This window comes from Mesoplodon densirostris, chromosome 9 (assembly GCF_025265405.1).
Source record: "Mesoplodon densirostris isolate mMesDen1 chromosome 9, mMesDen1 primary haplotype, whole genome shotgun sequence".
NCBI lineage: Eukaryota > Metazoa > Chordata > Mammalia > Artiodactyla > Ziphiidae > Mesoplodon > Mesoplodon densirostris.
The window spans coordinates 100,443,242-100,463,832 of record NC_082669.1 but is presented as its reverse complement, the minus strand read 5'-3'; the positions used below and the strand labels follow the sequence as shown (position 1 = coordinate 100,463,832).

The 20,591-nt window shown below is 45.7% G+C and overlaps 1 protein-coding gene across 1 annotated transcript; it reads right to left on the bottom strand.

Moving 5' to 3' along the window:
• Positions 1 to 10,335: 10,335 nt before the first annotated feature.
• Positions 10,336 to 19,400, bottom strand: RAB19 (RAB19, member RAS oncogene family). The gene is given in 5 exon segments (XM_060108714.1): positions 10,336 to 10,604; positions 14,606 to 14,789; positions 16,601 to 16,813; positions 19,141 to 19,316; positions 19,319 to 19,400. Coding segments are annotated over 5 exon segments (924 nt in total).
• Positions 19,401 to 20,591: the final 1,191 nt, after the last annotated feature.

Genomic DNA, 20,591 nt, shown 5'->3' with positions numbered 1-20,591 from the left:
CCTGGTGAGACTGAGCAGAGAATCCACCTAAGCTGTGCCTGCACATCTACAGAAACCTACAGAAACTGAGATAATAAACGTGTTGTTTTAAACCATTAAGTTTGTAGCAATTTGTTATGCAGTAATAGAAAACTAATACATCCAGAAATAACACTTTGGTTTATATCCTTCTAGTTATATCACTTGTAGTTTTCTTTCTGTGTACATCTATACTTTTTTGCTTGTAATGGAATCATACTTTTTCTTTAATTTTTTTTAAGATTTTATTTTATTTTTGGCTGCGTTGGATCTACATTGCTGCGCGCGGGCTTTCTCTAGTTGCAGCGAGCGGGGGCTACTCTTCGTTGCGGTGTGCGGGCTTCTCTTGTTGTGGAGCAACGGCTTTAGGCGCGTGGGCCTCGGTAGCTGCGGCTCGCGAGCTCTAAGGTGCAGGCTCAGTAGTTGTGATGCACAGGCTTAGTTGCTCCGCGGCATGTGGGATCTTCCCAGACCAGGGCTCAAACCCGTGTCCCCTGCATTGGCAGGCAGATTCTTATCCACTGGGCCACCAGGGAAGTCCCTCTTTAATCTTTTATTTACCCTATTGTTGAACATTGTTCACCCAATTAAACAATGATAACCACACTTTTTTTTTTTTTTGGAGTATAGTTGATTTACAATGTTGTTAGTTTCAGGTGTAGAGCAAAGAGAGTGAGTAATACATACACATATATCCACTCTGTTTTAGATTCTTTTCCCATGTAGGCCATTACAGAGTACTGAGTAGGGTTCCCTGTGCTATACACAGTAGGTCCTTATTAGTTATCTATTTTATATATAGTAGTTACCACACCTTTAGAAGTTGTGTAGAATTTATGTAATAATCCCCTATTGTTGAAGATTATTTTCAGGTTTTCATTATTATTAGCAGTACTGTCTCACACAATCCATGAAGAATTCCTGAATCTAAATACCTAGAAGTAGTCTTCCCAATATTTAAAAAACCTTTGCTCGTTTCCAGCCATCAACTAATTCTCTCCTACTTTCTCATTGTGAGAGCTCTTTTTTTTTTTTCTTTTCTTTTCTTTATTTTTGGCCTCTCCATGCAGCACTTCCCTGACCTTCCCTGACCAGGGATTGAACCCAGGCCCTCGGCAGTGAGAGCCCAGAGTCCTAACCACTGGACGGCCAGGGAAGTCCCTTATTGTGAGAGCTCTTGAACAAGGGATCTCTACTAATGACTTTAAGGTAACTGCCCTTTATTGAATGCATAGTGGGCCAGGCCCTGTGCTTAGCACTTCATTCATTTCACATTTACTCCTTACCGCAATCTGAGGTGAATGGCATCTGTTTTACAATGGTGGAAACTGAAACATACGTTAAATCATTTGCCTGTGGTTTCACAGTTGATAAGCTGTGGAGCAGGCTTCAAACTTAGCACCTTGTGACTAGAGGCTAGACTCAAGTAGACTGTGCCGCAGGCAGTGGACTCAGTGGACTCGCCTCATCATTCTACCAAAAGTGCATTGCCAAGGGCAACTGGTGACGTCCTGCCAGATTCAGGAACTGCAGGGACCTTTACTCCATGTTCTTGACTTTTCCCAGCAATAGGTGGAATTGATCACTATTCCCCCCAGTCTTTAATGTTATTTTACACCAGTGTTTCTCAAACATTCACGGTAAAAAGACTAGTTGTCTTAGGAAAAAAAAAAAATTCCAGTTCATCATGGGCCTTCTGTGAAATGCAGAACTTCTGTGAAAGGCAATAAAAATAAATTGTTAGAAAAATGGGATGGAAGGGACTTCCCTGGTGGTCCAGTGGGTAAGACTCTGCACTCCCAATGCAGGGAGCCTGGCTTTGGTCCCTGGTCAGGGAAGTAGATCCCACATGCATGCTGCAACTAAGAGTCTGCATGCCGCAAATAAGAAGCCCACATGCTGCAACTAAAAAAAAAAAAAATCCCGCATGCCTCAATGAAGATCCTGCATGCTGCAACTAAGACCCAGCACAGTCAAAATAAATAAATAAATATTTTAAAAAAGAAAAGAAAAAGGGCATGGAAAACATTCTTCAAAGTACAATCCCAAAGTTATTATTGGTTTCGACAGACATAGGATTGGATGTTGTGGCAATGCCAAATTGATACAAGCATTTCTAAATGCTCTGGTGTCTATACTTCCTTGGCCTGGGACCAGGGATGGCATGCAGACCCCTCCTTAGCTGCATCGGTAAGAACCATCTTAGTTCTGATGTCTTCTGACCTAGTGGCTCCTCCCTTCTTCCCCTAATTATGGGCATTCCTTAAGGCATTTAGGAATTCCTTTGACATTTCCACTTCTGCTTCAGATCTCTGTGGTCACCGGCCACTAAGGCTTTGGGTGCTGAATCTTGGAGAGCTGGTAGGAACAACAGATCAGTTCTGGACTATGATGCCCAAGTGTCAGTCTGTAGATTGGCGTGTGAGAATCTCCTTATGCTTTGAAGAGATTTCTAACAAGTACAAATTATGGATCCTTGTCCAGACAGACCTACTGAAACAGAGCTCCAGGGCTGGGACCTGGGAACTGGTATGTTTAGCAGGTGCTGTGGCCCACCCCATGCACAGCCAGGATCAGACGCATTCTCTAGTCCAGGCTTCTCTTTTTCCAGTTAAGAATACTAAAGCCCCCCGCAAAGTGGAAGTGACTTGCCAGGTTCATGTTGTAAATGGCCAGGGCAGGACTTAAACCCCTCGAGGGGCTACCTGGGTAATAGCTACATGTTGAAATGTTATGGAAAGTCAATGTATAGAGAAAAGACAACATGTACAAGATCATGTTGAGAGAGTCGCTCTGCATGGAATCCCAGTTGATTTTAGTAGTCTTAAGCTTTTCTGTAATTTAATTTTTTCTTCAGTGTGCAGCAGAAGAAAAAATTATTAAAATTGCTACACTGGGGGACTTCCCTGGTGGCACAGTGGTGAAGATTCTGCACTTCCAGTGCAGGGGGCCTGGGTTCGATCCCTGGTCAGGGAACTAGATCCCACATGCATGCCGCAACTAAGAGTTCGCATGCTGCAACTAAGGAGCCTGCCTGCCACAACTAAGACCCGGCACAACCAAATAAATACATACATACATAAATATTTTTTTTAAAGCTACATTGGAAAAAAAATCAGCTTTTCTAAAGCCAGTGTTCCTCACCTTTTTTTTTCCAAGTGATAACTACCTTTCTCAGTTGTTTCTGAGTCATATATAATCTTAGTAATTCCCTTAGGGATTTTAAAAAAAGTGTTTCAGTGTTTTTGTATGGTATACAATGGTTAAAGTTAAAAAGCAATACTTATGGCTGATAAGTTATTAAAGATTGTATTATAAAATTTATTTTAAATGCAATTATTTTCTCCGTAGGCCCTTTGAGCTCATTTTAAAACACTTTTTAACAGCTTTAGTGAGATACAATTCACATACCATACAATTCACACATTTAAGTACACAGTTCAGTGGGTTTTGCTATAATACATTATTAATTTTTTAAAATTGTGGTAAAATATATATAACGTAAAATTTGCCATTCCAACCTTTTTTTTTTTTTTTTTTTTTTGCGGTACACGGGCCTCTCACTGTTGTGGCTTCTCCTGTTGCGGAGCACAGGCTCCAGACGCGCAGGCTCAGCGGCCATGGCTCACGGACCCAGCCGCTCCGTTGCATGTGGGATCTTCCCGGACTGGAGAACAAACCTGTGTCCCCTGCATCAGCAGGCGGACTCTCAACCACTGCGCCACCAGGGAAGCCCAATCATTTTTAAGTGTACAATTCAGTGGCATTAATTACATTCATAATACTGTGCACCTATCACCAAGAGTGAAATTCTTTATTTATGTTCGGATATACTGATTTTTTCCCACTAAAATGATGCTCACTAAGTTATTTTTATTTATGTTAAAATATTGCTGAATTTTAAAATAACCCATGGTTTGATTTGGAAATACATAGACAATAAAATGCTGACAGGCAACTGCTACACACACAAGCTCTTATATGGGGAATGCCTATATCCTGTAATTTTGAAAAAATAACTGGTTTGGTATTTCTACAAATGTCATAAATTTTATTTTTGTAATTGAAATTTCATTTCTAAATTAGATGAGGTTTCAGGCTGCTATTCGTAAGTGACTTTCTAAAAATTAACACATCATCTGTGGATAATTTTTATTGCCCCAAAATGAAAAACTGATTGAATATAATTATCACTCTATGATCGCTGCATTAGGTCTTTGTTGCAGTGCACGGGCTTTCTCTAGTTGTGGTGAGCAGGGTCTACTCTTGATTGTGGTGTGCAGGCTTCTCATTGCGGTGGCTTCTCTTGTTGTGGAGCACGGGCTCTAGGCACGTGGGCTTCAGTAGTTGTGTCACGTGGGCTCAGTAGTTGTGGCTCATCGGCTCTAGAGCGCAGGCTCAGTAGTTGTAGCTCATGGGCTTAGTTGCTGTGCAGCATATGGGATCTTCCCGGACCAGGGCTCAAACCCATGTGCCCTGCATTGTCAGGTGGATTCTTAACCACTGTGCCACCAGGGAAGTCCCTACGATCTCTTTTATTTTATTTGTATTTATTTATTTATTTTAGCGGTACGCGGGCTTTTTTTTTTTTTTTTTTTTTTTAAGCGGTATGCGGGCCTCTCACTGTTGTGGCCTCTCCCGTTGTGGAGCACAGGCTCCGGATGCGCAGGCTCAGCAGCCTTGGCTCACGGGCCCAGCCGCTCCACGGCATGTGGGATCTTCCCGGACCGGGGCACGAACCCGCGTCCCCTGCATCGGCAGGCGGACTCTCAACCACTGCGCCACCAGGGAAGCCCCAGGAAACCCCCACGATCTCTTTTAAATGTTGGTTTTTCAAGTTCTAGAGACATCTTGATACACTATGTAAGAATAAGTAAATGCAAGTCTAAATGATAGGTAAAGGAAACTTCTATTCAGGTGAAGAGCAAACTTTGGTTGATTTTGCAGAATTACCACCTATTCTGTACTATTTATTAACTTGTACTTTAACTTCGGCGTTCCTGGTACTTCCAGTCTTTGGCAATTATTTTGAGGTACAAATTAAACAATATATGGTTAAGAATAAACACAAAGGAAACTGTAGGATGTCAGAAACACTTTAGCAGCTCCCCTTCTGCTGGTGGTAAACCAACTAGTGAATCATTTGTGAATTGTAAAATCTACACATGTTCATTCAATAATTGATCACAGGCTCTTGAACAGATTATACTGATATTATTGAAAATAAAAAAAAATTAAGCAGGCACTGTTATTGCCTTTGGTGATATGAATCCGCAGAACCTCTTCTCAATCATCTGAAGGTTTACAAGCTACCTGCGGGGAGCTGCAGTGGGTACTGCTGGCCGAGTCCTTCCCCATCCTTTCAATCGAAGCCTTGGGTCGTAATGGCTGGTGGAAGCCAGCCTGGTTTGCCCTGCATCAGCCACGTCACCTTACATATGATGGAAATGGAGTTTCCACATCATCCCTGTTCAAAAGGCAGAGCATTCAGCCTGGACCAGGTGTATTTCAGGCACAGCTCCTCCGTAATTCGCCCACAGTTAAATAGGACTCGCGCAATCCACCCAACCTGCTACGCTTTCTCTACCCTGCCCCTTCCCCACTGCCTTCTCGCCCCTTCAGCTTTTTTTTTTTAATAAATTTATTTATTTGTTCATTTTGGCTGCGTTGGGTCTTCCTTGCTGTGTGCAAGCTTTCTGCAGCTGTGGCAAGCAGGATCTACTCTGTTGCAGTGCGCGGACTTGTCATTGCGGTGGCTTCTCTTGTGCTCTAGGCACGCGGGCTTCAGTAGTTGTGGCAACGCGGGCTCAGTAGTTCTGGTGCACGGGCTTAGTTGCTCCGCAGTATGTGGGATTTTCCCAGACCAGGGCATGAACCTGTGTCCCCTGCATTGGCAGGCGGATTCTTAACCATTGCGCCACCAGGGAAGTCCCCCTTCAGCTTCTTTTATAGAGAGAGCTGCACAACTTTACTTTGAAGGATATTGAAATGTATGTATGTGAGTTTATCTTGCGGTGAGTGTATTTTTTTTTTTTTTTTTTTGCGGTACGCGGGCCTCTCACTGCTGTGGCCTCTCCCATTGCGGAGCACAGGCTCCAGACGCGCAGGCTCAGCGGCCATGGCTCACGGGCCCAGCCGCTCCGTGGCATGTGGGAACCTCCTAGACCGGGGCACGAACCTGTGTCCCCTGCATGGGCAGGCGGACTCTCAACCACTGCGCCACCAGGGAAGCCCCTTGCGCCACCAGGGAAGCCCCGGTGAGTGTATTTTTGTGTGTGTAGAGGTTGATGAGGAGTTAACATGATGGAGCCCAAATCCAATACTGGTCATTATCTTAGAGAGAGTGTAGCGTAATTGTTAAGAGTGGGCTCTGGAGCCAGGTGATTTAGGTTTGCATCCTGGCTCTGCCACTTACTAGCTGTGTGACCTTAATCTCTCCATGTCTCATAGCCTCATTTTTAAAATAGGAGTTACAAATAGTACCTACTTCAAAAATAGTTGACAGGATGCACTGAGTTAGTATAAATAAAATGTTTGGGGGATTCCCTGGTGGTCCAGTGGTTAGGACTCCACACTTCCACTGCAGGGGGCCTGGGTTCCTTCCCTGGTCTGGGAACTAAGATCCCACAAACCACGTGGCCGGAAAAAAAAAAAAAAGCCTGGTACAGTGCCAGGCACATAGTAATTGCCATGTGTGTTTGCCATTATTATTACTGTAGTAGTACTATTACTGTTACTACTAATAGACCTTTTCAGTAATGAGTGTGGGGAAGAGATTCAGGAATAATCTATGAACAATGAAATATTAACTGAAAGATTTTCTCATACATGAGATGTACTTGACACTGGCAGACTAAATAGAGACATTCATAATTTTTTTTTTTTTTTTTTTTTTTTTTTTTTTTTTGCGGTACGCGGGCCTCTCACTGTTGTGGCCTCTCCCGTTGCGGAGCACAGGCTCCGGACGCGCAGGCTCAGCGGCCATGGCTCACGGGCCCAGCCGCTCTGCGGCATGTGGGATCTTCCCGGACCGGGGCACGAACCCGTGTCCCCTGCATCGGCAGGCGGACTCTCAACCACTGCGCCACCAGGGAAGCCCCATAATCTTTTAAAATTAATTTTTATTGGAGTATAGTTACTTTACAATGTTGTGTTAGTTTCTGCTGCATAGCAAAATGAATCAGCTATACGTAGACCTACATCCCCTTTTTTGGATTTCCTTCCCATTTAGGTCACCACAGAGCACTGAGTAGAGTTCCCTGTGCTGTACAGTAGGTTCTCAGTAGTTATCTATTTTATACATCTATAATCTTTTTTTCTTCCAAAATGTCCCTTTTGGAACTTAATTTCATATGATTCCCTTGTTAACAACTATACAGTTTCGAGGATGTGAGAAAAGTGCCAGCTTCAGTTAACACAGAGTCTTCCTGGACCATGGCTCTAAAGCAGCGCCTGCCTGAGTGAGCTTTACGGTGTGGTACAAGCCTGCTCTGAGCTTCGGAAAAGCCTGCGCCTCTTTTCAGAGCAGGCGTCTGTGCGCCCTCCCCCAGGGAGGCTGCTCCACTCCGCTTGCCCTGTCCAGCGCTTCTGTCCCAGCACCATCATTTCAACAGGAGCCCACGCTGGTTCATTACAGGTGCTGGTGCTCAGGTGACCTTGTTCTCATGTGTGTAACCTGTTGGTAGGAATATTTTAATTCCAGATAACCCGCAGAGGTCATCATCCTAGAAGCTGATGAGGTTTTAGAGTATTGGTTGAGGCTGATGTGCAGATAAATGAAGGAGCATTGGTGTGAACCGTTAATCTCATATCCTGCTCAGCCTCTTGTCTGTGCACTTTCCCCTGATCCACTCAGTTTGCTTTCCCCTTCTTCTTCTTCTTTTTTTTTTTTAAATGTATTTATTTGTTTGTTTATTATATTTTTGGCTGCAGTGGGTCTTCGTTGCTGCGCGCGTGCTTTTCTTTAGTTGGGGCGAGCGGGGCCTACTCTTCGTTGTGGTGCGTGGGCTTCTCATTGCGGTGGCTTCTCTTGTTGCAGAGCATGGGCTCTAGGTGTGCGGGCTTCAGTAGTTGTGGCACGTGGGCTTCAGTAGTTGTGGCTCATGGGCTCTAGAGCGCAGGCTCAGTAGTTGTGGCACACGGGCTTAGTTGCTCCGTGGCATGTGGGATCTTCCCGGACCAGGGAATCGAACCCGTGTCCCCTGCATTGGCAGGCGGATTCTTAACCACTGTGCCACCAGGGAAGTCCCCTCTTTTTTAAAAAATATTTATTTATTTATTTGGTTGCCCGAGGTCTTAGTTGTGGCAGGCGGGCTCCTTAGTTGTGGCTCCCAGGCTCCTTAGTTGTGGCATGTGAACTCTTAGTTGCAGTATGCACGTGGGATCTAGTTCCCTGACCAGGGATCGAACCAAGGCCCGCTGCACTGGGAGCGCAGAGTCTTATCCACTGCGCCACCAGGGAAGTCCCTTCCTTCCTCTTCTTAATGAGTGTCTGCTCACTGCCTCCTCTGAAAATTGCCCAGTGGCTTGGTACAGGTGTATTCCTGATCTGCCTTGTGAACTCCTGCTTCACATAACCCTTTCTTTAGAACAAGAATAGGTATGTGAAAAAAGGTTAATCTGCTTTGATGCATTTATTATTTCTGGCTTGTAATAGATTTCCCTCATGTTTCCAAAAGGTAAGTTGTTCGCTTCAAAAACAAATATACACTGCTGTGAATTAAATGTAATTTATTCTCTGTGGTCACACTCCCATCCTCACCTAACCTCTGTGTGGTAGTAGTTCTCAAGGTTTAGTGTGGGGAGAATCACCTGGCAAGCTTGGTGAAGTGTGGGTTTCTGGAAAGATTCAGTCAGTCAGCCATGGGTGTCAGGAATCCTAGACAAGCATCCCCTGGCCCCTGTCATAGGTGTGGTTGGGGAATTCCACTACAGAAGCATTGCTCTATTGTACTGTCCAATGGGCATATGGTATGAGCCACACACATAATTTAAGATTTTCTAGTTGCCACATTAAAAAAAGTAAAAAGAAACAGCTGAAATGTTAATATATATTTTATTAACCTAGAATGATATTAATCTAAAATACCATTTTAACATATAATCAATATAAAAATTATTAGGAAGATACTTTACATTTTTTTTTATAATAAGTCTTCAAATTCTGGTATGTATTTTACATTCAGAGCTCATCAAATTCAAATTAGCCAATTTCAAGTACTCAGTCACACGTGGCTAGTGGCTATTGGTTTTGTGCTGGTCTCAGCCTACAGATAACGGTGCTACAGCTAGAAATGCCTGGTGGGGGGACTCACCTGCACCCTGGGTGCGCCCCGGACAGACATTTCCTCTTTCAGAGCTGATGTTGTGGCTGGACCAGCACTTGCAGTTCTTATTAGGATTGTAAGACACCCTCAGCAGCAACCATCAGGGAGCTTTGCAGACACAAGGGTTATGACTCACAGCTTCCAGAGGGTCCACAGCACATCCCGGCCATACAGCAAGGTCAGTACTGGTTTGATATTTGTCTATGAGCCAATTTAATTTCAATTCAGAAATGACTTTTGATCCAGCAGATGATTGGGGAGATGCCTACAATTTCTTTTTGAAGAAATTGTCTTCAAAAAGACAGTTTCTTTTTGGAAAGAAATTGTAGGTATCTCCTTCATCCTAGGAGGGTGGTCCAATCAGCCCAACTCGGATAAAGTGAAATCTAATTCTCTCTCCATCACATGGCTCCTGACCATTTGGCAAGACCGTATTTATGGTCTTTAGGTCAAAAAGCTTTGCCCCCCAAAGTAAGGCCCGAGGTGTGAATGTCAGGAAGCAAAAGTTAACAGCATCTGGTTTGTCACTGCAGGCTTTTCCCCCATCTTTCCACGCCCGCACTGCTTTCAACCACTCTGCAATGTCCCCAACATCTTCTCCCCTCTCTTGTGTCCTTCTTCTATGTCTCTTTCCTTCTTTCCTTCACTACCCTCTTCTTCAGGTGGGAAGCAGAGTTCAGTAGAAAACAGCCGAAGGGTTGGGGAGACAGAAAAGGGAAAGATGAAAAGGAGCAAGTCTTGTCCTCCTACCGCTGGGCCTTGAGTCCTAGGAAAAGTCAAGAAAAACAGTGGTGTCCTCTATCCTCAGAGCCAGGGTTTCCCCCTCTGGTGTGAACTGAGGTGAAAGGGTGCCCCCCACCCGGCAGGAAGGGGTAGGACCAGCCGCACGTCCGCACTGGGGTCCGAGGTCTACTCCGCAGACACGAGGCCATCCGCTGCCCTTGGTTTCGGAGCTGGCCTATGCTGCGTGCCCCCGGCCCGGGGAACATACTCAACAAGTGCACTGACTCTTCTCCCTCGGCCCCGGGGCCGTGAGGACAGGACTGGAATCCAGGGGGAGGCTGCCCAGGGTGCCCTCCCCATACAAGGGCAGGCTGTGGCGGGCCGTCAGCTCCCTGGCCATCAGCACGAAGACCTCGTCGATGTTCTTGGACTCCTTGGCAGATGTCTCCAAGACAGCCAGGAGGCCGTATTTCTCAGCCAGTGTGCAGGCATCCTCAAACAGAACGTGCCGTTTTTCCCACATGTCACATTTGTTCCCTGGGAGTGAGAGAGAAGCAAATATTCCGGTGAGTAACTTAATCTGGTTTTTTAAAAGGTGAACTTGAAAAAGAACATTTTAGTTTAGCAATATGCGCACATGCATTTGTTCACAAATAGTTATTGATGGCAGATTTACTGAAAATGAACCCAACAATGAATGGAAACAGAGCCACTATCTTTTTTTTTTTTAATTGAAGTACAGTTGATTTATAATGTTGTGTTAGTTTCTGGTATACAGCAAAGTGATTCATATATATATATAAAATTTCAGATTTTTTCCATTATAGTTTATTACAAGATATTGAATATAGTTCCCTGTGCTGTACAGTAGGTCCTTGTTGGTTGTCTATTTTATATTTAGTAGTGTGTATCTGTTAATCCTAAACTCTTAATTTATCCCTCCCCCACCTTTCTCCTTTGGTAACCATAAGTTTGTTTTCTACGTCTGTGAGTCTGGCTCTGTTTTGTAAATAAGTTCATTTGTATCATTTTTTTAGGTTCCATGTATAAGTGACATCATATGATATTTGTCTTTGTCTGACTTACTTTATTCAATACAATCTCTAGGTCCATCCATGTTGCTGCAAATGGCATTATTTCATTCTTTTTTTTTTTTTGCGGTATGCAGGCCTCTCACTGTTGTGGCCTCTCCCATTGCGGAGCACAGGCTCCGGACACGCAGGCTCAGCGGCCGTGGCTCACGGGCCCAGCTGCTCCGCAGCATGTGGGATCTTCCCGGACTGGGGCACGAACCCGTGTCCCCTGCATCGGCAGGCGGACTCTCAACCACTGCGCCACCAGGGAAGCCCGAGAGGGAGTAATTGGGAGGGGCGTGAAGGGGAGACTGAAGGGAAGCCCTGGCCATATTCTTTTTTGACCTGAGGAGGAGGGTGTTTACACGGATTTGTGATAAATCCGTGTTAATGTACGTCTCTTTAAACATGTCCCTGTAAAAAGGATTGAGGAAAAAAATACTTTCTCATAGTGACAGTCACTAACCTGCGCATTAACAAAGCTAGACTTAGATCATAATTATCCCCAACTAAGGTTAAATCCAAGAATTTTTTCAGTGGACATTACCCCTTCTGGTGCTGTGGTAGGCTGAAAAATGGTCCCAAAGATACCAGGTTCTAATCCTTGGAAACTGTAACCATTACCTTATTTGGAAAAATGGTATTTGCAGATGTGATTAAGTTAAGGACCTTGAGATGGGAGTGGGGCATGGGGAGAGGACGACATCTTGGATTAGCTAGGTGGGCCCTAAACATAATCACGTACAGCATCCTTATAAGGGTAGAGGGAGACTTGAGTACAAACACTGAGCATGTGAAGACGGCAGACACTGGAGTGATGCGGCCACAAGCCGAGGAATGCTGGCAGCCCTCAGAAGCTCACGAGGCGAGGAGCAGTCTCCTCCCAAGAGCCTCCAGAGGGACCGTAGCCCTGCTGACACCTAGATTCCGGCCCAGTGAGACTGAGTTCAGATTTCTGGCATCCGCAACTGAGAGAGATCAAATTTCTGTTGTTTCAAGCCGCTCTATTTATGGTAATTAGTTACGGCAGCCACAGGAAGCATTCAGGTAGTACCTTCAAGAGAACTACATGCATTTGTATAGCTAGTGAGGTTTAAGCTGGGGGCAAAGCCCTGCTTCTCGGTTGGTGTGGGAAGGGATGCTGTGGAAGTAGGTATCCCTGAGCCCGGAGTCTGGGCCAGGCTGTGCCATGAGAAAGAGGAATGGGGCGGGACTTCTCTGATGGTCCAGTGGTTAAGACTCCGCGCTCCCAACGCAGGGGGCCTGGGTTGGATACCTGGTTCAGGAACTAGATCCTGTGTGTGTGCCGCAACTAAAAGATGCTGTGTGCTGCAACTAAGACCCGGCGCAGCCAAATACATAAATAAATAAATATTTTTTAAAAATTAAGTATTAAAAAAAAAGGAATGGGGCAATGGGATTTCCTTTCTGAGGAACGTGAGCTAGAGGGTATGAGAGAATGAGGGCTTTTGTGGCAGGAGCAGGCTGGGGATGATGCTTTGAGGAACCCAGGAGGGGGGGTTCATGGGGAGAGAGTGCTGCAGGCCCACAGTATCCTGAATGTAAGAAGCAGCTCTGAGAGAAGACATAGATACACAATGGTGGAGGAGGCTGGTACACAGAGCCCAGCCCTGAGAGGAGGGTCCCCAGCTTCCTGCTTGCGATGGGTGGCCTGGCTCCACTGTGTCTCCCACTCTGGCTGGGCTTGACTGCTGGGCTGGGTTTTTCTAGGTCCCAGGGACTTGTACCCTCACCATAAGCACCCCACCCCATTGTTTAAGGAACACAGAGGAGTTAGTTCCCTCAAACAAACGAACCTTCTAGAAACAAATCACACACCTGTTATGAAGCACCTACTATGTGCCAGGCACGGTCAAGCGACGTATACACATTATCTCATCACATCTTTACAACAACCCTAGTGAATACTGATTGCATATTATAGATGAGGAAACTAAGGCTCAGAAGGTAACTTACCACACAGCTAGGATATGCCTGTCCATGGATAAATAATCCACTAAACATGCTATGTTTAGCGCTCAGTCCCACAGCAGCTGTCTAGACCTGTGCTCGGCAAACTTTAATTTGCATATGAATCTCTAGGATCCTGTTAAAATGAAGATTCAGATTCAGTAGGTCTGGAATGGGGCCTGAGATGGGGCACTTGTAACAAACCCCAAAGTGATGCTGATGCTGTGGATTTTTAGGGCAGTGAAAATACTCTCTATGATATCATCATGGTGGATACTTGTCATTAGACATTTGTCCAAACCCATAGAAAGTACACCACCAAGAATGAGCCATAGGGCCTCCCTGGTGGCGCAGTGGTTAAGAGTCCGCCTGCCGATGCAGGGGATACGGGTTCGTGCCCCGGTCTGGGAGGATCCCACATGCCGCGGAGTGGCTGGGCCCGTGAGCCATGGCCGCTGGGCCTGCGCATCCGGAGCCTGTGCTCCGCAACGGGAGAGGGCACAACAGTGAGAGACCCGCGTACCGCAAAAAGAAAAAAAAAAAAAAAAAAGAATGAGCCATAATGTTAACTATGAAGTTCAGATGACTATGATGCGTCAATGTAGGTTCATCCTTTGTAACAAATGTACCACATTGGTAGGAGATGTTGATATGGGAGAGGCTCTGCGTGTGTGAGTACAGGGGGCATATGGGAAATCTCCGTACCTTCCCAATTTTGCTGAGAACCTTAAAAACTGCTCTGAAAAAAATAAGTCTTAATACAAAAACAAGAAAAAGAAACCTAAAACCAAAAACCCCAGTGATGCTGATGCTGCTGGTCCGTGGACCGCACTTTGAGTAGCAAGAACCTAAACCAACTTGCCAAAATTAAGCAGCCACTTGGTAAACATTAGTGTCCTTAGGAGGGGCACTGCTTGCGTAGCTAATACTATAGGGAAGTGACAGCACGTTACCCGTTTCTGAATGCACAGCGTGACGGCAGGTATTTCAAGCTGTGAGTTCACTTTGTATAGTTGAAGTTGCGGTTAAGTTTGATGTTGGCTTGTTGTTAAGATTTGCTTAGCGTCTTAGCAGGTGTGAGAAGCCATTCAAGAGTGTTGTCAGGCATAGTCATCTGAGTGGCTCCTCCAGGGATTAAGAGCCATCAGACGCTGTGAAGCTCAGACTACAGAATACTTCCTGTGTAGTCTGTACAGACGTGTGTCGAATCAGCCAGGGTGTACCTTCGTCTAGATGTCTGGCCCCATCTCAGGTTTTTGCAGTGAGAAACTCTAGGGTGGGGCCCTGGAATCTGTATTCTTAACAAGTTCAAGCCATCCCACTCTCATGCTCAAGTGAACCTGATGGGAATTTCTGGCCCAGATGTTTCCTGAGGTCCCATCCGCCACGTGCACTTTTATGGCTTCCCGTTCCACTGCCATTGGAAACAGAAAAAGCTGAGCATGGCGGGCGGCGGACAATCAAGGAAAGCGAAACACTTTGAAATCGACCTACCAATCAGCATGAGGACCAAGTTTGCCGCCCCGTATTTCTCTATCTCGTGAATCCAGTGAGGAACAGACTCAAACGTGGACCGCCGGGTGAGGTCGTAGGCAATGACGGCAGCATGGGCGCTGCGGTAGTAGCTTTGGGTGATGGTCCGGAAGCGCTCCTGGCCTGCAGTGTCCCACACCTGCATCTGGAGAAGGGCAGGAAAGGGGGTCCACGTCAGGAGTTCCCACCCCTGATGGGAACTTGCTCACCTAAGTCGTTCCCTGGGTCTCACTTCTAGAGATCCAAATTCAGGAGGTCTGGGGTGGGGCCCAGGAATCTGTCCTTTTTCAGTTGCTCCCCAGGGTAATCTGGATGTGTTTTCAGGTTGGGGGCCGTCACCTAAGGTGCCCTTCAGTGGGAGAGGCGGACCCAATGTCCTAAGGTCTGGTGTTCTTTTGCCTTCCTACCACACTCATCCCTTCGTCCAGATGTTGGGCTTTATCTTTTGAGTCTGTCCATTGATGTTAGTGCTGGAAAAGGTGATAGCATGGGCTGAACTGTTTTGATTTTAAAGGACCATTCGGCTGTTCATGTTTAGAAGTGTTATCGTAATACTACCTTCCCAATTACCGTCCCAGGCAGTGGCATCAATTTATACCCCGTCCAACAATGTCTGAAGGTACCTGTTTTTTCATACTCACATTATTTATAAAATTTATTTTTTAAAGAAAGTTTGCAAACATACACAAAACTAGAGAGAATAAAACAGTGAACCCTCGTATATCCATATAATTATCAAGATTTTGCCACTCTTGCTTCATGGAGCCATTTCTGTTGATTTCTTTGACGTATTATTTTAAGGAGAATCCCAGACTTCATGTCATTTCATGCCTACTCCCATCGATATACATTCCTAATAAAAATGGACATTTTCTTATATAACCATAACACCATTATCACTGCTAATAAACTCTTCAATAACTCCTTAGTATCGTCTAATACTCAGATCATATTAAAATTTCCTGATTGGCTCCAAATGTCTCTTTTTTTAGAAATTGCACTTTTGTTTGATTTAATTTTAAAAAAATTTTTAGCTGCACAGTGCGGCACGTGAGATCTTAGTTCCTGGACCAGGGATCAAACCTGCACCCCCCACCCCACCCCCGCCACCCATAAAGCAGAAACTAACACACCATTGTAAAGCAATTATACTCCAATAAAGATGCTTAAATAAATAAATTAATTAATTAAAAAACAAAACAAAACAAAAAAACCCTGCACCCCCTGCATTGGTAGCGTGGAGTCTTAACCACTGGCTTGCCAGGGGAGTCCGTCCAAAATGTCTTTTTACTATTGTGTTTGTTTAATAAGGATCCCACGCAAAATCCATTTATTACATTTTCACCAACACTTTTTGATCTTTTTTGATCAAATGGGTAAATGATATTATCTCACTTATTTTCATTTCATTTCTTTAATTATGAGTAACAATGGGCACCTTTACTTTTTCACATAAACGTATGGGCCAGTTCATATAACATCTGTGAAGTAGCTGTTTTGTCTAATCTGTGAAGTGCCTACTTTTTGTATTTGGTTGTTGGTCTCTTCTTTGATATTTATCAGAGCTCTTTTCACATCAGAGAAATTAGCTCTCTGTCAGTTCCATATTTGCAAATGTTTCTTTCCAGTTTGTCACTCATCTTTGACTTTGTTTATGGTATTTTTGAGTATGTAGAAATTTGACCTTTATATGATCATATAGAAGAGTATTAATTTGACCTTTAAATAGTTAGATGGAGCAATATTTTCCCTTATGGCTTCTGGGTTCTTGTCTTACTTTAAAGCCTGATTTCTCTATTCCTCAATGATAAAAATAAATACTCCCATGGGGTTTTTTTTCCCCTGGTATTTTAATGATTTCATATTTTATATTTAAATCTTTCACTCCTCAGGCCTGTGTTTCGGGGTTAGGAGCCATGCCTGAAAGAGGCAGCCCCACCGCTGTCCCCCTCTGACCTTCACTTTCTTGCCGTTGATCTCCAGGGCACGCACAGTGAAGTCCACCCCAATGGTGTTCTGCTGCGCCTCGGTGTAGACCCCGGATGTGAAATGCTGCACCACACACGTCTTCCCCACGTTGGAATCCCCGATGAGGATAATCTTGAACAAATAGTCAAAGTTCTCATCCGCTGCCCTGGCTGAGCTGGAGAATTGCATGGCTCTTGCCACCTAGAACAGATCAAGGAAGAAAAGAAGGAGTTCAGTCTCTCTTTAATGCAGCCGTCCCCAACCTTTTCGGCACCAGGGACTGGTTTCGTGGAAGACAATTTTTCCTCGGACGGGGTGGGGGGCCAGGATGGTTCAGGAGGCAACGCAAGTGATGGGGAGCGATGGGGAGCGGCAGGTGAAGCTCCGCTCACTCGCCCGCTGCTCACCTCCTGCTGCGTGGCCCGGTTCCTAACAGGACCGGTACTGGTCCACAGCCTGGGGGTTGGGGACCCCTGTATTAGTGACCAGCTACCAGGGGCCAGGAACTATTCTTGGCACTTGGGATTCAGCACAGGACAAGACAGAGGGAGGTCACTGTTTTCCTAGCACTGCCATCCTCGTGGGAAAAGGACGTTAATTACTGGTCGGGTAAGAGGGAGCTGCCCGCACAAACCCCACCTGTCCTAGGTGAGTTAACATTACTTTAGGGGTGACCTTGGAATGAAGAGGTTCTACTGCTGTTCTCTGCTGGGCCCAGTACACGGTCAACACTCTCAGATGACAGCATTGACTGGGACTTCCCTGGCAGTCCAGGGGTTAAGACTCCATGCTTCCAGTGCTTCCACTGCAGGGGGTGGTGGGTTTGATCCCTGGTCCGGAACTAAGATCCCACATGCCTCGGGGCCCAGCAGGAGTGTTTTACCTGCCAGTCATCAGGTGGGAGACATGCCTAGCTGTCAGCCTATCTCCATGTCACACGGGAGGAAGACAAATTACTGGAAGACTGAATGGCCAGGCAACCAGCAGCAAGCATCAACGAGACCTGACAGACAAGTCAGTTTCGGGAAGAGTCACATAGCCCTTTTCTTCTGGTTGGCACCTGCTTTTTCTTGTCCTGGAAATTATGATTCTGAGAATATTCAAAATGAAAACTGTGGGGAATTCCCTGGCAGTCCAGTGGTTAGGACTCTGCGCTTTCACTGTCAAGGGCCCTCTTTCAATCCCTGGTTGGAGAACTAAGATCCCACAAGCCTCGAGGTGCAACAAAACAAAACAAAACAAACAAACCCTGTGGTTCGAATGTTTGTGCCATACTCTACCATAGGCTGGAAAAGAAAGTTTCTCATGACAGCGTCTCCCAAATTAACTGATTATCAGAATTACCTGGGAAGATAATTAAATATATATATATTCCTGGAGCCCATCTTAGGTCTGTTAAATAGATTTAAAAACATGCACACACTCCCAGGTGATTTTGAGGACTAGCTAGCCTTGGGAAGTGTTGACCGACACAATCACCCACCTGAAACTTTATTCCCACCTTCAGCGTCTCTTCTTAAATATCCACAACATCTCAGATCACAAGGAACTCACTACCTCCTGAAAAAAATCTTTGTTGTGTGCACAGCTCTAACTTACATGGGGTTGAAATCTATCTCCCCTAGGTTTCCATCTGTGGACCCTCATGCTACATCAGGACTCGCATTCCACATGACAGCAGATTCCTACTCCACAGTCCAGCAGATATTTGGAGGAGCAACCATGTCCCCTCATGGCAGATATACCTGGGCCCTTCAACGGTTCTTCGGTTGTGTTGGGTCTCCTACTCAGATGTCTCTTAAAAATACAGGAAACCGGGCTTCCCTGGTGGCGCAGTGGTTGAGAGTCCGCCTGCCGATGCGGGGGACGCGGGTTTGTGCCCAGGTCCTGGGGGATCCCACGTGCCACGGAGCGGCTGGGCCCGTGAGCCATGGCCGCTGGGCCTGCGCGTCCGGAGCCTGTGCTCCGCAACGGGAGAGGCCACAGCAGTGAGAGGCTCGCGTACCGCAAAAACAAACAAACAAACAATACAGGAAACCTTATTTCATTTGATGTGCTGCAAATTGTTCCTGCCTATGACACCCTTCTTCATTTCCCCCAGTTTTAGTTTTTGGTTTTCTCAGAAATCATAGAAAAGGACAAGTCTGTATCATCACACAAATTAAAATCTGTACGTAAAAACCGCGAGCTTTAAACAGACGGAGGATCCTACACTTCTCTTGGACTCCTCTGAAATCACTATGGCTAAATGATCCAGCAGACACGAGACATAATCAAACAACTCTTCCCGGGCTTTTCAAGTAAAGAAAGCCATTCCACTTCTGGTGTCTTATCCCTGTAATTTGAGCTGAAATTTTACTTCCATGCCCCCCCCCCCCCACCAAGTAAGTCCTTAGGGTTTCCACAAAAGCCCCCTTCACCTCCGCCTACACGCCCTGCAAGGAGAAACAAGCGACGTCCACCCTCCAACACCCTCCATCCTGCATCCTGTAACCTGCACCTGTTGCTTACCTGTCTGGCTCTCTCACCTCTGCCAGTAGGTAATGTTTGCTCTTTCTCCTGGTTTTCCTTTTGGTCCTCCGTGCCCCTTCTTCCTCCTGTCTCGAGGCGTCGTGGGAACTGTAGTTCTGTCCCCAGGTGTCAGGTTTGGTGGCCTGAGAAAGTGAAAGGAAAGTGTCAACCCTCCCTCCCTCCGCCTCCCCTCCCTCCACATCCGGAGGAGCTGCCATTGGGTACAAAGCACGGGGTGAGGCCACGCTAGGTCACCTTTCCTCCGGCTTCTTAGCATCACACGTTATCCAGCAAACCCAAAATGAAAAGGACTAGCCCGCTACCTCAGCCAACACCTCTGAGCCGCCCTGTTCTTTCTTTCAGCTCACATTCTCTTAGGCAGCCCTTACCCCTGGTGTCCCCTGTTTGGCTGGGGTGGGAGTGGCTAGTTGAAGGACAGCAACTTAAAGGAGGTTACAGATCTGGGTTTTGAGTCATTTAACTCTTTTGTGGACTTGAATAACCTTTTCTGAGGAGCCACTGAGAGTAAGGAGGTGATCCAAAGAGAAGATTAAAAAACGAAAACAACTTTGAATTTGCAGGGGGAGCTGAAAAACAATGTTTCTTTGCCCCCACAAAGTGTACCCCAGAACCAAGGTTAATTTCTAGGAAGACCTGGAGTTCGTCAGTCCCTGATGCTGGCAGGAGAAGCGTAGAGCTGAGGTGAATTTTCCTTTTTATGTTTTCCCCACAGAGTCTGGAAGAGTCACTGCTTCTAGCATGGGGACCAGATCAGCTCCACTCTGTGGAATGTGCTGAGCAGGCAGTTAAGCTATAGGCACAACATGCAAAACAGAAACATCCCGATCGATAAAATATTAAACTGGTGTAGTGTTTTCAAACTGTGGGCTGAGACCCGTTAATGAGTCATGAAGTCAAATTCAGTGGGTTGTAACCAGCGTTTTTACAGAAAAGATTAGGAAACCAATGCAGAATGCATTCCGTGGAGTAAGAGTATTGTTGCATGAGCTGTTTGGATCAGTTGTGAACCGGCACGTGTGTGCTGGGAGTGATGTAAGATGTATTTCTTACTGTGGGTTGAGGCCTAGCACTGAAATAGAGGACAATTTATTCACTACTCAAGAACATTTCTCCAGAAAACCTGTAAATGATGATTTATCTTACCCCAAATTCCATTTACACATCACTTTCAGGAACCTCTCTTTTGGGGAGGATAAACCCAATGTTGGCAGGTAGAGCAAGAAAACAAAAGACACTGCCAAATATTGCTGCTGCATACCATGCTTTGTTGTTTTTAAAATTTATTTTATTTTATTTATTTTTTTGCCCGTGCCATGCAGCATGCAGGATCTTAGTTCCCTGATGAGGGATTGAACCCGTGCCCCCAGCAATGGAAGTGTGGAGTCCTAACCACTGGACTACCAGGGAAGGCCCTGCAGACTGTGCTCTGAAAGCCACAGTCATGCGT